The 17,008-nt window shown below is 36.3% G+C and overlaps 1 protein-coding gene and 1 pseudogene across 1 annotated transcript; one reads left to right on the top strand and one right to left on the bottom strand.

Moving 5' to 3' along the window:
• Window positions 1-5,456: 5,456 nt before the first annotated feature.
• LOC147946886 (uncharacterized) lies at window positions 5,457-11,289 on the bottom strand (annotated as a pseudogene).
• Window positions 11,290-15,553: 4,264 nt separating this feature from the next.
• LOC104777129 (peroxidase 7-like) lies at window positions 15,554-16,975 on the top strand. Its single transcript, XM_019243770.2, has 2 exons — window positions 15,554-15,901; window positions 16,052-16,975. The coding sequence occupies exons 1-2, from the start codon at window positions 15,605-15,607 to the stop codon at window positions 16,814-16,816; spliced, it is 1,062 nt and encodes a 353-aa protein (XP_019099315.1). The 5' UTR covers window positions 15,554-15,604; the 3' UTR covers window positions 16,817-16,975.
• The last annotated feature ends 33 nt before the right edge of the window (window positions 16,976-17,008 follow it).

A 17,008-nucleotide genomic window follows, 5' to 3' on the forward strand; every position in this document is an offset into this window, starting at 1 on the left:
ATTGTGAAAATTATACAATTAGTTACTGTTTCTGAAAAAATGTAAATACTTACGTTTACATAAAGAAAAAGATTGTTGAAAAATAAAATAAAAAATAAACCGTCTCATATTTTTTTCACCAATCAAATAATTTATTCAAAAGACTGCTATTGTAATATATATGATAGGAGTATGTAAGATTAGAGTGAAGAGACATATAATAGGTTATTTAACGTGTTCAAAAAGATAATTTGTTGGTAGTAGTTAAGACTAAAGAGTATATTTTAACAGTAAAATATATTTGTGTGTACAAATAAACTTTTAGTGGTAATGTAGACAGTAGATTTGTAAATGGATATACATTAGTATATTATAGCAAAAGAAACAAAACAACTATTTTCTATGACTAAAATTTTATCTCTTTACTTTTATACATTGTTTTTACTTACAAAAAGAATTAAATATTTATATATATATATATATATATATATTTTAATTTAATTTTAATACTTTTGAACTCATCTACAACTATTTTCTTTAACTAAAAGTGTATATATTTTTCTTTTCAACCAAACAATAAATTAAAAGGAATTTTATCGGTTAGTTGCCCAAGCCAGAGGAAAAGGGTTTACAAAAGAAACTTTAGAGATAAGAGAATGCGAAGCATTGACAAGACAATCTGCCTTCGAATTTGTCGCATGCGAGATCCAAGAGATGGAGAGTAGTGGAAAAAACTCCAGCGAATTAAACTTATCGAGCAAGTTGAAGAAGGATGGCCAATATTCAGGAGAATGCACCATAGTGAGTAACTCAACACGTATCCGCTCCATGGCCCACAACAACGCTTCTAACTCTTAATGCAGGGGGGAGGGGCACCTTCTTAGACACTTGGCCTCCAACAACAAGGTTCGCTCCTCACCAACGCAACACCACCAGCCCAATCATGAATGCTCATTGGTTGCTTTCCAAGAATCATCAATTTGACAACAAAGTGAAGAAACCTGGACATTTAAGGATGGAGATGGAGCCGACATGACCGCCTTAAAAGAGAGTGCATCTTCCCAGGCTAACTTATCGCCCAAAGCCTGAACAATTGTATCATTCGTCTCGATCTCTAAACCTTTAAAAAAAAATTATTTCTGGTCTTCCAAATTGCCCATAAAAATCATGGTAATTGAAAAAGTTGATCAGGATCACCCTGTTGAGAGATATCCCTCCAGAAAACAAAATCCAAATTTGAGTACACCGACTCATGAGGAAAACCCTCTGATGAGACCGGAGTTAGAGATAAATCCTAAATTTCCCACGAGTGAGGACATTAAAAAAAATGTGATTAATAGTCTCAACCGCAGAGTCGCACCTTTTACACCAGATATTTACATTGGACACCTCGATGTATCTATTTACTTTTATAGATAGTTTTTACTTACTAAAAATACTTACTTTATATTATTTGTTAAATTTTATTTTATTTTAAAAACTCTAAATCCGCACATCGAGCGGGTCCTAATCTAGTAGAACATGAGTGATGAGTATATGTCAATCAAGGAAAAAACTTTACAAAGATAAAGATAGAAAATAGAGAAAATAAATTTGTATTTCTGCTGTTCTGCATGTAAAAAATTGAGGTACAGCCAACTTCATGTAATCTACTAAAAAAATCATAAAGCATTATATATTAAAAAAAAAGATTTGGAAAAGAAAAAGCAGACTTGTAAAAGCTGCCTTAATTATAAGTTCGTTAAATCATTCTACCAAATATATTTTAATAATCTTTTGTAGCAACATACCAAAACAAACAGGGCAGGGTCATGTCAGTATGTCTACCACTCACACTAGCCGAGTACCAAAACGGCATATGTTAACCGCACGTCTAACACAATTCGTAAACCAGTCAATTAATACTTCAATTGGAATTCAAACCCATAACGGACAATGATTTGTTTGTTAAAAAAAACAAAACAAAAAACGGACAAGGGTTTATGAAGCTTTCCAACACAAATACAACTCTCACTCAGTTAAGACACAATCTTTTCTTAATATTTTATACTTGGGATACATTGTTAATCAGATGAAAATAAGTTTCATTCTGGAGTAATCAAAGGCAGAGATGTAGATCATAACTGGAATTGCATTTCCAAAGAGCATCCCAGAACTTCAAGCTTTGCAGCCATAGCCTTGTTCATTGGCGGTGGCCCGCATCTTAAGATCTGCAGCCATAGCCATAGCCTTGTTCATTGCATTTCCGAAGAGTATCCCAGAGCTTCAAGCTTTGCAGTCATAGCCTTGTTCTTTATGTAATAAAATATGAAAACGCAAAACTTGTTCTCGAAGCATAAGAATCAACTGGTGAGAAGCGTTATACCTTTAAGAGAATGTCTTCGTATGTGATATTGGCGTAAATGAGGTGCACCTTTGTCTTGTATGTTGGGGTTTCTAGAATTTCTCTAGCGACCTTCACAAATACGAAATAAATTGTGTTTTGAAACAGATACATTGGTTTCGAAACAACATTAAACGCAAATGTAAACATACCTGAACCTCCAGCAAGCATTCCAAGTTCCCTAAACTGAACAGGTCGATACTTGAACCTACCTTACAAATAAAAGGTAATAACACAACAAAAGTTTGAGATTCAAGAAAAGTAAATACTAACATGTTTGATCAGCTAAGCACAAACATATGAATTGAAGGTACCTTAGACCATCTCCATTGGTTATTTTCTTTTGTGAGTGTATACTTACTTTTTTATAATTAATTTTAATATTATTTAATCCAAAGTGTTTTTAGATTGTTTAAGAGTGTCCAAAAATGAACAAAAATGTCTTCAAGTAGAGATTTAAGACATATTTTGATACTCTTAAGACACTTAACAATTAAATAATATTAGAATTAATTATAGAAAATTTTGTAGACACTCCTCAAATATAACTAATGGAGGTGATTTTAGATCCCTTTACGGCAAGATGGTCTCCAACACGCATCTCCCCCAAATGATGAGACATCCTTCTTTGTGGATACATCTAGTTGACATCATTTGTGGATACATCCTCCTTCATTATCGTTGGGATGCGAAGCTCCTTATCTTTCATCGACCAGGCTACGAGAGACTCAGTCTTGCCACTCATCATGTGGCTCGTCCTTTGCCGTTGAATCTCAATGCTGCCGTTCATGTAAGTTTATTCTTCTTGTCTTTAATGTATGAAGTTTTGTGTGACCAAATCATTTTTTGGTGGTACTGGTAGAATCAGAGCTGAGCATGACTCTCTCTCTCTTTTGTAGCAATCTCTGACTTGGTGTGAGCACTGTTTTGCCATTCACCCTCTTGTTACCACAGACTGTGGACACCAAGTGTGCAAGTCCTATTTTAATAGGTACATGCTCCAAATGGTGTCACAGTCTGTTACTCTGCCACTCTGCATGGTGTGCCAAACATATTTTTTGAACCCTGGCATAATACGCCAATGTGTGGAGGAAGAGACTCGCATAGCCTATTTGAGAGCTCTAAAGGCTGACATGAAGATGAACCTTCCACATATATGGACTCAATGTAAGCTTCTTAATCTTTTTTTTTTTTTTTTTGACATAAATAATAAGCTTTCCATATATATCTTTCAGGTGCCAAATTTCTTCACAACCATATTCATCACAACATCCATCAAAACCCTCTAAAACAAAAAAAATCTAAACCTACAGTCTACAAATGAGCATGTTCATAAAGAAATGTGAATTTCAATTTACCTTGAGGGCTAGGTAAATAGCGTCATAATAAAATATAAGTGGTATGGTATGTACATTTTGTGTACTACATAAATATTTTTGAACCATTTTAATGCAATTATTTCTTTAATTTATGTGTTTATGAGAGATGCATCTCTAAGTTTTTAAACATATATGATTTTGTGAAATCACATGGACTTATATAATATTTTGTAGGTTTATTAAGTGACTTAAAAAAAATTACAATTATTAGTTTATCTTAAAAAAAAGATATATATGTATGTATATACTAAATTAATTTTATAGTTTATATATCTTTAAAGCATCTAGTTTTAGTATCTTTTAAAAACAGATAATATATATATATATTTATCTTAATTTAATCAGCAATAAGCTTATATGTGTGATGTATCTCAACAATCGTAAATTTCAGAAATCTACTTTTTGTCACTATTAGCTTTTATCACCTGAAAACCACAAAGCTCAACTTCTCATGCTATTCAAAGGTAAATATCACAAATATAAGCTTCTTTTACCATTTAATTTTATAATCTCATAGCTCTATTATATATAAGTAACTACAATGTGGTCTACGGAATTAACTACACATACTACATATATACTGAAATACTCTATAATACGTACGTTAAGCAAAAAAAAAAAACCACAATATCCAACTTTATAGATTTACTAGATAAGGCCCACATTATTACGCGGGTAAAAATTAATAAAAAAAATATTAAGAATAATTAAGTAGTAATTTACATGTTTTTAGATTTTATCTTGTAACATTTTAATATTGAATATGAACCTCTCATATTTCATTTTCATACTCTCTCAGTTCCATTATATAAGAGTTTTAAGGTTTTTTTTGCTCTATTTTATAATATTTTCTCAAATTTCTATTTATAATATTTATTAATATAATAATGTATTACTATTTGAACTATGTATTTTCCTATTGGTTGATGTTTTATAAATGACATAATATTTATCATTTATTGATCTTTGTGCTTTTTCCAAAAAAATCTTATAGGACAGGGAGTACCATTTAAATATCTAGACCATCATAATAAACAATATTTTACGTTTAATTACGCATTTCATCTTAATGCATAGAACTTTATATTTTATATCAAATACAATTAATACATCATATCGAATCTATATCTTAGTAAGAATTGAAAATACAAATAAAAATTAACAAAATATAATTCGCAAAAACTGTATCAACATTATTTAAGATATATTTGTTATGTTGTTATCTCATAAGTACTAATTTTTAATTCATGTCTTAATCAATTTTAAATGAGTGAAACTCATAAAATAAAAGCATATACAAAGATATAGAGACATTCTCATCAAATAACTGAAGATTCATTCTAATAAATTATAATTTATTTCAAATTATTTTACGTTTTGACATATGCATTACAAAAATACATGTGTTGAAATGATAAAATCAAAAAAATTACTAAAATTCTTAAATGATTTTTTTCCAAATGATTATTAATATTTGAAAATTTTATATTCTAAAAGAAATTTCATCGTTAGACATTCACTTTAGTAATCACATTTAACTATCTATATCATCGTAAAACCATAATTCACTAAGATATATTTGTTATGTTGTTATCTTTTTTTTTTTGAATAAAATGTTAAATTATATTCAAAAGAAAAATAAACGTTATTACAACTGGTGCATCAGTTTATAGAAAGCTAGGATCTAGTTGCATAACAAAATCGAAAAAATTAGATTACGATTGTCGAGAGTGTAACCACTTTTGGAATGCTTCATCATACCGCCGATCACCCAAGAGACCAATGGCAAGTAGTTGATCACGAACTTGCCGCTCTATCCAGTCTTTAAGAGAGGCTGCATTGTGCGAAACTTCGCCGTGGCGACGCCCATTACGCTCACGCCATACAACATAGACCACCGCTTGGAAGACATACTTGATGAGGAACCCATCGACCCTGTGGAGCTGAGAGTTTGAAATGAGCTCAAGCAATGTTGTTCAATCCGTTGTATAACGTGCACCTAGAAGACCTTTGGACAGGGCTGACCACACTTCCGAAACGAAAGAGCAGCAAAAGAACAGATGATCTCGTTTCCATAGCAGAATGGCATAAGATACAAGTACCCGCAAGCCACCCATTCCAGGCCACCATACGCATACCCGTTGAAAGACGATCCTGAACTGCCAACCAAGCGCAGAAAGAAAACTTCGGAGTAGCATGACTAAACCAAACACCGCGATGCCATGATACCGTGGCAGAGGTTGTTTGTATATGGTTCCAAGTGTCCCGAGTTGAGAACTTGTGCTTAAAAACATCATTCTTACCTCGCCACAATAGTTGATCGGGTTTCTCCTGACGTCGCTGCCATTGAGAATGCAGAGCGTTCTGCAACACGGTTAGCTGTTCTGATCGTTGCCGTCGTCGCCTATGATTAGTCCAAGCTTCCGAAAGTGAACTGTGGCAACTAATCCCCAAATCGATAACCCCTCTGTCACCCACAATATCAATGAAAGGACCCAAATCTGACCATTTATCATACCAAAAAGAAGTACGCTCTCCATTCCCAACCTCCACTTTATAAAAAGTTTTTGTAAGATCCCGATATTTTAGAAGTTTTTTCCACATCGAGGAGCCCAAACTGGTTGAACTATTAACTGACCAGAACGAAACTTGTCGTAGGAGATTAGTTGAGGACCATTCCACCCACAAATAGTTACCCTGGGACACTAACCGCCAGATCAACCGTAAATAACTCACCAAATTTGCTTCTCTCAAAGATCGTAAACCGAGACCCCCTTCAGCCTTAGGTTTACAAACAACCTCCCAGGACACCTTAGCCTTTTTAGTACTCATCTCTGTTTCGAACGAATCAATCTCAGAAATGCACGCACAGGGTAAGCGAAAAGCACCCATCCAAAAACTACAGACACTCCACAAAACAGAAGATATCAAATTGAGCCGACCAATGTAAGACAAATAGCGAGCAGTCCAGGAACCAATACGTTTGCGAATCTGCTCCAAAAGAGGTGAACAATCCACTACAATGAGTCTCTTGGTAACGAGAGGAAGACCGAGGTAACTAACCGGTAAACAACCTACCGTGAAGGGAAGCTGCATATGAGGTGGATTAGAAGTATCGCCAGCCATATAAATGGTCGATTTCGCTAAACTAATCATGAGTCCGGACATTTTGGCAAAATGATCAAACATCACCAAGATTCCCTCAATAGAGCGCAACTTACCATCGGACAGAACCCTAAGATCATCCGCGAAACTTAAATGAGTGAGTCGCAATATTCGACACCGCGGGTGGTAACCAAATAAGCGCTCGCCCGCTGTCCTATCTAACATCTTGGAGAGCACATCCATACACATAACGAATGGATACGGCGATAACGCACACCCTTGACGCAGACCATGCAAACTGCAAAAAAAACCCCACAAGTTCATCGTTAACCTGAACGGAGAATGATGCTATAGACACACACAACATAATCCAGTGAGTAAACATTGGCGGGAAATGCATAGCCGTAAAGATCTTGGACATGAAGGGCCATTGAACTGAGTCAAATGCCTTGGAAATGTCTATCTTAATGGCACAAAAGCAGACTGGTTACTAGATATGAACTTTGGTAGTAACCTATTAAGACGATTGGCAAGAATTTTCGAAATCACCTTGTAGTGCACATTACAGCAAGAGATATGACGGTAGTCCTTCATCTCCTTTGCGGATTTCGTCTTAGGAATAAGTGCAAGTATTGTAGCATTGACCCCTTTAGGTAAGAAACCCTTAGCAAAAAAAGATTGAACAGCTAGCACAAACTCCTGCCCCAAAATATCCCAAGTAGCTTTAAAGAATTATGTAGTGAAACCATCAGGTCCTGGGGATTTATCACTCGGCATGAAAAAGAGGACATGCTTAATTTCATCACCAGAGACCACACGGGTGAGGAGTGTCTGAACAATAGGAGTAGAACAGAACGGTAACAACTGCTCAAGCGTCTCCACCGTGACTCATTCAAAACTTGCGGGAACAGCCTACAAGAAATCCCTGAAGTGCCGCTCTGTCTCTTATTTAATACTATCGCCATCGTTAACAACACGACCATCCAGACAGTGAATTTCCTTAATAGTATTTACTGCTTCCCTGCCTTTTGCCGCACGATGGAATGTTTTATTGTTTCTATCCCCCACCTGCAGCCAATGAAGCTTTGACTTCTGCTTCATATACTTCTCCTCAAGACTAGCCAAAAACTCCCAGCGTTTAAAAGCAGTGTTCTCCTCCTCCATCAACCGTGGGGACGGGCTAGTCAAATTGGCCTGCTGTTTTTGGCATAATACTTGATAAGCCTCCACCGTTTTCCGCACAAGATTCCCTAACCGTCTCTTCGCCAACGACCATAGAGCTGGTTTTAGACCTTTAAGCTTTTTGGAGAAACAAAACAGAGAGGATGTAGATAAGAACAAAGGTTCTGTTTCCTGCCAATACGCTCCCACCAGCGGTTTAAAGTCCTCCATGTCAGTTAAGAGATTTACAAACTTAAAAGGGAGACGACGTGCCATAGTAGGAGCAACCTCTCCTTGAATCTCAATACGACAGCACAAATGGTCTGAACAACCACCCGCTGTGAACACACTGTACGACTGCGAGTAAGAACGCTCCCAAGCATCGTTCTGCAACACTCGATCAAGCTTTTTAAGTATAAGATCGTTCTCCCTCTTATTGCACCAGGTATAAAGAGGACCATGAGATGCCATATCCGACAGAGAGCAGTGATTGACAACAGCTTGAAAATCATGCATAGCCCCTGTGACCATTGGACTAGTATCCACTTTGGAGTGTTCGACCATATCGAGTGTTTCATTATAATCCCCCATCAGGATCCAAGGTTGATTCTGCATAATAGGCGAGTCTGAATGATCTTTGATCTCTTGCACAATTCCTTCCTAGCCTCCACTGTATTCAACACATATACAAAGGAACAGAAAAACGCCGCCTGGCCCTCTAAAGTCACTGAACAGGTGATCATCTGCTCACTTTTATAGAATGGATCCAACCTCACGTTTCCTTTCCACATAACCCAGATACGCCCCCAACGATTGTATTCATAATTAGTTAGAAAAGACCATGCAGGGAATAGACCACTCATCAACCGCTGAGCCTTCCTCTCCCGAACACGAGTCTCAAGCAAACACCCAAACTGAAAATCATTACTCTCCACCTACCGTTTTATTATGGAATGCTTTGAAGATTTGTTTAGACCACGAACATTCCAAAAGAACCCAGACATTAATGTTGCGAGGGAGGTTTCCTACTCTTAGTAGGAGCAAGCAAATTTGAGACTATCTTGTGAGCAGTTTTTGAGCTACGCGGTAAATAAGGTCGTAAAAGAACCTCATCCTGCGTATCCCGTGACTGAGTGCCGCCATCGGCGTGCCAAATTGTAACATTTGGATTAGCCACACCCGCTTGTATAACCTGAGAAGGGGGGATCATCAGCGTCTCTTGTCCCTGCTTGATATTCCTCTTCAGCTCCCAAAACAGAGTATGAATTTGAGAGCAAAGAGGCCACATCGGATGTCGAAGAAACAATTCTTTTATTTGGGCTACGACTCGTTTTTGGGGTTTGCCACCCCTCAGTATGTTTCTCATCGTCTGCACTAACATCATTCTCAAGATTTTCCTCCCTCACTGTTAACGGAACCTCGTCCACAGTGTGATGGTGAGCCAGAGATGGAGCCGAAACAACAGCTGCGACCCCAACTGGTGATTACTGAACCTGCTTCTCACTGACGAGTAACTCCCCATGAGACAAACCAGTAGGCAGAAGATGGCCCCACTTCTTACAACGGGAGCACCGCGGCGGTAGTCAAGGATAACTATAGCAGATGACAGTGTCTAATTCTCCTTCCTCTTCTCCCATAAAAACATACTCTTTAGGAAGCTCCTTTGTCAAGTCAGCTTCCACCATTATCTGAGCTTCAATAAAACTAACACACGCCTCTGTTTTAGGATGCAGCCGTAGAGGTTTCCCCACCGCACTCGCTAAAAACTCCAAACCCTTATCCGTAAACATAGTTGGAGGGATATTTTTAAGCTTAACCCATAAAGGTATAGATTTCATAGCAGGTTGTGCTTCTTCAGCGAACGGTGTCCACTTCGAAACTATCATCGGGAGATCAGTAATATTCCGCATGCCACGATTTAGGACTCTTTGTCTCATACCCTCATTCCTTATGCGAAACTTAACCGTAGACTTGTTCACTGCTGTAACAACCGGTCCTGTTGACTCCACTAGCCCCCCACTAGCTGCCCCAACGGACCGTCCGTGAACCCTACTAACCCCCCGCTAGCCGCCCAAACGGACCCTAAGCTGGCCCTGCAGGGCATCGATCCTAACCCATCACTGTGGATATCCCAATCCACCAGTAGGTTATTGGTGCACCAGGCGTTCCTCGAACCCTGGTCCCCACCCTTTAACAACCTTCCCACAAGACAAGTTGCCACCAATTGACCTGCATGTGACAACCCGTCCCGTGGCAACTTGTCCTGTGGGAAGGTTGTTAAAGGGTGGCCCTGCAGATCAATTGGTGGCAACTTGTCCTGTGGAAAGGTTGTTAAAGGGTGGGGACCAGGGTTCGAGGAATGCATGGTGCACCAATAACCTACTGGTGGATTCGGATATCCACAGTGATGGGTTAGGATCGATGCCCTGCAGGGCCAGCTTGGGGTCCGTTTGGGCGGCTAGCAGGGGCTAGTAGGGTCCACGGACGGTCCGTTAGGGCAGCTAGCGGGGGCTAGTGGGGTCCACAGGACGGATTGTTACAATAAAAATCGATTTTTATGTGACAACCCGTCCCGTGGAGGTTAATTGGTGGCAACTTGTCCTGTGGGAAAGTTGTTAAAGGGTGGGGACCAGGGTTCGAGGAACGCCTGGTGCACCAATAACCTACTGGTGGATTGGAATATCCACAATGATGGGTTAGGATCGATGCCCTACAGGACCAGCTTGGGGTCCGTTTGGGCGGCTAGCGGAGGGCTAGTAGGGTCCATGGACGGTCCGTTGGAGCAGCTAGCGGGAGGCTAGTGGGGTCCACGGGACGGGTTGTCACAACTGCAAAAACATCAATCAAAGATGTCTGATCCCCTAACCTCCAGATCTTGTTTACAATCATTTAAATTTTCCCCACATGAGGAGCTTTGACATGGAGAAACTTACCAATCACGAAATCCTCCCAAAGAGGTTTTGCGCCGACAAACACCTCCCTAGGGACAACGACTCTCTCCTTTCCATCCACTTATGAAACTTCAAACTTATATTGAGTAATACTACGCTTTTGAGCCACTTGAAGAAAAGAACGTTTACCCGGTTGAGTCAACGTCGTAGGCTGAATCGACGAAAACACCTCTTTCGAAACATCCCCCAGATCTTTACCAACCGACGGAGCCACTTGGGAGCCGTCAAAAGAAACCGCAGATACCATCCCCGTTTGTTTATCCCCCACTGGAGCCTCCGACTGCCCCAGATCCACCGCAGAACGGCTTGGAGTAGCCGCCGGCGACCCCATGCGTGACCAAGAAGTAAGAAAACCCTAATCGCCCTTTTTCCGCTCTTGACACGTCAGCAAAACTTTTTAACAATGAAGCTACCACTTGTTATGTTGTTATCTCATAAGTACTAATTTTTAATTCATGTCTTAATCAATTTTAAATGAGTGATATTCGTAAAATAAAAACATATACAAAGATATAGAGACATTCTCATCAAATAACTGAAGATTCATTCCTATAAATTATAATTTATTTCGCATTATCTTACGTTTTGACATATGCATTACAATAATTTATGTGTTGAAATTATAAAATCAAACATTTAAAAATTACTAATATTCTTAAATGATTTTTTCAAAATGATACATATTAATATTTGAAAATTTTCTATTCTAAAATAAATTTCATCGTTAAACATTCACTTTAGTAATCACATTTAACTATCTATATCATCGTAAAACCATAATTCATTTTTTTACGGATTAGAGTTATAATTTTAATAATAAAAATAATATGAGCATCATATGAGATAATATGTATATTGGTTAGTATTTTAAATTTAACAATAAAAATAATCAGTAAAAAAAAGCAGTTAACATCCACAGAATTTTTGGAAATCCAAAAATATACGAAATATTATTATTCTATATCTCATAATTTCATAAGTAATACTTTTGTCAATTTTCATCAATTAACCAAAAATATATTCCTACAAACTCATTTTTCTGTTTTTTTTCTTCAGCTTTCTCATATTACTAAATGCATTAAAATCTTTAAAATAAAACATGTAAAACTATATTAATATACATCATGTATTGAATCTTTTTTTTCAAAGTTCATTATTCTTTCATGATTTTGTGTACTTATTTACAATAAAAATTTATATTACAACGATAAATTTATTTAAAATGTGTCAAGATCTTATTAATGAGTAACAGTTTTCCTTTTTGATTTAGAAAAATAATTTTTATATAGAGATTATAAAAATAATTTTTATATAGCATTAGATCTTATTATAGTATAATTGGAGAAACTGACAAGGGAAACAAATTTGAGTAAAGAATACAAAATATTTTAGGTACAATCTTTTTTCCTAATCAATCTTATTCTTTTTTTTGTTAGTTTAATATGTAAAGAAATATAGTAATAATAGTTATGTTGCAAAGTTGAGATTGATACTTAACACGATGGACCATGATCCATTTACCCACATAAATATGAATTGTAACTTTGAGTGATCAGTCTATTTTTTTGGTCTTGAAAGATCTTTTTTTTTTGTCCAAGATACATATACAAATGTTTTAAAGAGAAAATCGATTACATTTGGACATCCACATCGAAAGATAAAAAATTCTCTTTGGCTAGGTTTTGATGCATCGTAAAAATGATATTAAACTCTAACCAAATAATTTTAACATGAATCATACAAGAAAAATATTTTTGAAAGATTTTCAACAATTTAAAGATTAAAATCTAATATAAGTAAAACAACTTTTTTTTTTAAATAAATTTATTTTCGCGCAAGTTCTGTGTATTAGTTATTACCCCTAACCTTGAGACTTCCAAATGTACAAATCAATCTGAATTAAAGTCAAACACTTGTACCAAATTGTAAAGTCCACACATTGGAGGATTTGGTCTCTTGAATCTAGCTTCAACACAATTCATTTTCTTCATTTTTCAAATCACCAACTTTTTTCATTAAAAGATTTTTTCCAAAATGAGCCTTTTTTCTACCGAATCCTTTCAAATATTTGTGAATTATTTTGATCCCCTTATTCATGATCCTCATTAGGCTTTCTTCTCTAGTTATATGAAAAGTTATAGAGTAATAAACTACAATTCATATAAACCACATCCATACATACATGTATTATTTCCTAGTTACGAATTTGTAATTTTAATGAAGGTTTTGACATATTAATTAAAAAAATACATAAATGATATGTTTTCTATATAAAAAATTAGTTATTGTGTAAAAGATATTATTCAACTAATAACATAATATTTTGGAGAATACAAATAGTCCAATTTAAAAAAGGATACTAAAATTTTGCATAGAACAATAAAATCATCATTTAATTTGAAAACAATTATTTTCCTAAAACATTACCTTATATTAAAACGAGGAGAGTATTACCCACGATATATATAAGTGCAATAGGTCCTGGGTAAAATCAGCAAGCAACTCATCAAAACCTTCTTTTTCTAAAATTTCCAGTTGAAATTGATGAAATATCAGTATCCATCTGCTCTCACATCTTCAAGATGCATTTTCGCCATACATATTAGTATCAATATCAGGAAAAAGATCATCCAAGAGATTCGAAGTTGAATCCATTTCAACTTGAGCTAAATCATCAATAGATACTCTTTCATTTTCTGTGACAAATATTTTCTCGCCGTGAAAACCCCAACTTGTGTAAGAACTTAAAAAGCCATAATACATCAAATCGCCTTCAATATCTTCTCTTGAGTTGAATTTGGTTTGAGAACAACGATTATATGTACATTTTATCGTGGCTGTAGTTGATTTACTAAATGCAAAATTCGAAAAATGTTTAACTTCTGATATATAATCTTTAAATAAACGTGGTTTCTTTATCCATAATTTATCCATCAAAACCTGAAAGATCAAAATGGATTATTTGTAAGTTTCACAAAATTCACAAAACGTAATTAACAAAACTTCAAAGCCTTTAGAATCTAAAATAAGGCCCTGTTCTTTTGCAGAGTCGCGCGACACCTTCTAGTGACACCAAAATAACACTAAATTGATTGGTTTATTCATGACCCAACAATAAAGCATCTTATAAAAAAAAAAAAAAACAGCGACACCGCTTCCGTTAAATGAGTCGCTGAAAAATCCAGCGACGGCCAGCGACGGACAACGACATCAGTAATTTTGAACAAAAATGAAAGCAGCGACAGCAAACGGAAAATCAGCGATGGCAAAGAAGAAAGAATCCATTAATGTCAGTGTAATTTACCGTAGCTGGAAGGTGTCGCTGCGACACTGAAACGAACAGGACCTAAATATATGCATGTACATGACACATATGAAACTAAAACCAAATTGATGTATTAACAAAGATGTAGTATTAGAATTTTTTTTAATAAAACTACTGCGTTTAAATTGAAAAAACTAGGAACGTGGAGCCGATAAGCATATATGGGATTATTCCTTTGCAATCAGCAGAATTTTTTGCAAATTTTTTATTCAAGGGTCATCACCCACGTGATTATGAGGCAAATTCATCCAAATTAGATCTTATTATGTGTTTGCATAATAAGAACTTTAAAATTAATAACACCAAAGATTGTTTCGGTTTTACTTTGCAGAAAAAGATTACAAAAAATAAAACTAAAAAATTTTAAGAAGATTAATAAACACCAAAAGATAATCATATAATCAAAGTCGAAAAAACACTCAAACTTTTTTGTATACACTGTTATTCTTTGTTTCTCTCCTCATATTTGGATTAATGATCTAATTTGTGTTAAAAACTCCAAGAAAAAAAGAGATGCTAGTTAGGATTAGGTTTGTCGATGGTGATACAAATTATTTTAGATTGATTTTTTTTTTAGGTTCACAAGTTTTTTTTAAACAGACTTATTAATTCTATAAATATAATATAATTTAACATCAGTAGTTTTTATTTATGTAAATTCTATATCATTTTAAAAAGTGATTTTACCAAAAATAAATAAATACATCAATTATCTAAATGATATAAAAATACCTGTTAGAATTGATGCTAATCGTATTTGTTTGTTTCACTTGAAAATAAGTAATTTAAAATTACTTCATTTAATTTTATGATACAAAATAAATGATACAACGTACCTGTTTTTTTTTTTTGTAGTGCTGTCTGGACCGTGTGGTTGTTATGCAAGAAACTTTTAATTTCGAAATCTCACGTTTTGCTTTAATACCGACTTACTCATGTACACGAGTGAGATATAGACGAAAATAATGTTATTATACCGACCAAAGAGCAAAGAAATTAACCCAATAGAAGTTGGCAGATAAAAAAAAATTAATATAATTCAAATAAGTCAAAACCCGGATATTAATAATCCAAAGATCATTATCTCCATTTTTTTTTTGTTTTCTCTAAGGGAAAAAGAAATTCATAAATCATATATTATAAACATTTCATAAACGACATGCAGGCAAGTCACTTGAATATTCAAATCTTTTAGTTGTGCCTCCCACGTAAAAGCATCACATTCATTTCCCAACCCAATATATAAATTACTCACACAAAACAATTCTCATCAAACAAATCCATCAAATTCCGAAAAACATATTATCAAGAAAGCAAGGTAATGAAGTTGGCCGTGGTCTCAGCCGTCGTCCTACTCGTGGTCCTTGTGGCTTGGCCTGTATCAGCTGGCCGGAAAGACTTACCGGGAACGGGAGGATACGGAGGTGATGATGATGGTGGTGATGATGACACACAGTCATGGTTTCCATTGGACAATCAATTATCGTTGAATTACTATGATAAGATTTGTCCAAATTTTGAGAAAATCGTTGATAACAAAGTGAGGGAATGGACTAAGAGTGACGCTTCTCTTGGTCCCGCCCTCCTCCGCCTTATCTTCCACGATTGTGGTGTCACGGTATTGCAACTATATCTTCTTTCTTAAATATAAATTCATCATCAATCGTTCAGTTGCCTAATATTTATATGCATATACTATTAGATAAAAGTCTATGGACAAACCCACCATAGTGTTTTTTCGCATATCTAATGAATTAACAACTTTCAGGGATGTGATGCGTCGGTTCTTTTAGACTACGAAGGGACAGAGAGAAGATCTCCGGCGAGCAAAAACCTAAGAGGCTTCGAGCTGATCGACGATATCAAGTCAGAGCTCGAGAAATCTTGCCCCGGCTTAGCCTCATGCGCTGACATCCTAACCGCAGCTAGCCGTGCCGCGACCGTCCAACTCGGTGGTCCTTACTGGCCCAACGCCTACGGTCGTCGTGACTCCAAAGCCTCTTACGCTAGAGACGTGGAGAAAGTCCCTTCAGGCCGCCGTGATGTCACCGCCCTTCTCGAGACGTTTCAGTCTTACGGTCTCAACATCCTCGACCTAGTTGTCCTCTCCGGGGCCCATACCATCGGACAAGCCTACTGTGGCACCATCCAGTCGCGGCTTTACAACTACAACGGTACCAGTGGTACTGATCCGTCGATCGAACCTAAATACGCAGATTACTTGAGACGCAAGTGTCGCTGGGCGACTGAGACCGTTTCTCTCGACGCCATAACTCCGGCAGTGTTCGATAATCAGTATTACATTAATCTTCAGAAGAATATGGGAGTCTTGACGACTGATCAGGAGCTTGTTAAGGACCCAAGGACCGCTCCACTTGTAAAAGCTTTCGCAGAGCAGCCTCCTCAGATGTTCAGACAGCAGTTTGCTGTCTCTATGGCCAAGCTGGTCAACGTTGGTGTTCTCACTGGTGAAGACCGTACCGGAGAGATCAGGAAGGTTTGCAGCAAATCTAACTCAGGAGCTGCTTACTAATTATAATTACTATCTCTCATGAGTATCTTGAAAGTAATTTCTTGTTTGGTTCTAATTTTGTTCTCTTTTTAATTGTAATTTGTTGTCGTCTGTACAACAAAAATGTGAATCTTGATGTATACTGAGAATTATTTTGGTTGCAAGTTACTTTTTAACCCTCTCGTATTGTTGTTTTCAACTTCTGAATTACAT

The sequence above is a fragment of the Camelina sativa genome, chromosome 3 (genome assembly GCF_030686135.1).
Source record: "Camelina sativa cultivar CO46 ecotype springtype chromosome 3, ASM3068613v1".
Lineage (NCBI taxonomy): Eukaryota > Viridiplantae > Streptophyta > Magnoliopsida > Brassicales > Brassicaceae > Camelina > Camelina sativa.

What these genes read in the sequence shown, in the direction of transcription:
- LOC104777129 (XM_019243770.2), top strand. Translation starts at nt 15,605, where the DNA reads ATGAAGTTGGCCGTGGTCTCAGCCGTCGTCCTACTCGTGGTCCTTGTG. An exon ending in TCCACGATTGTGGTGTCACG is followed by an intron (nt 15,902 to 16,051) that starts GTATTGCAACTA and finishes AACAACTTTCAG; the next exon opens with GGATGTGATGCGTCGGTTCT.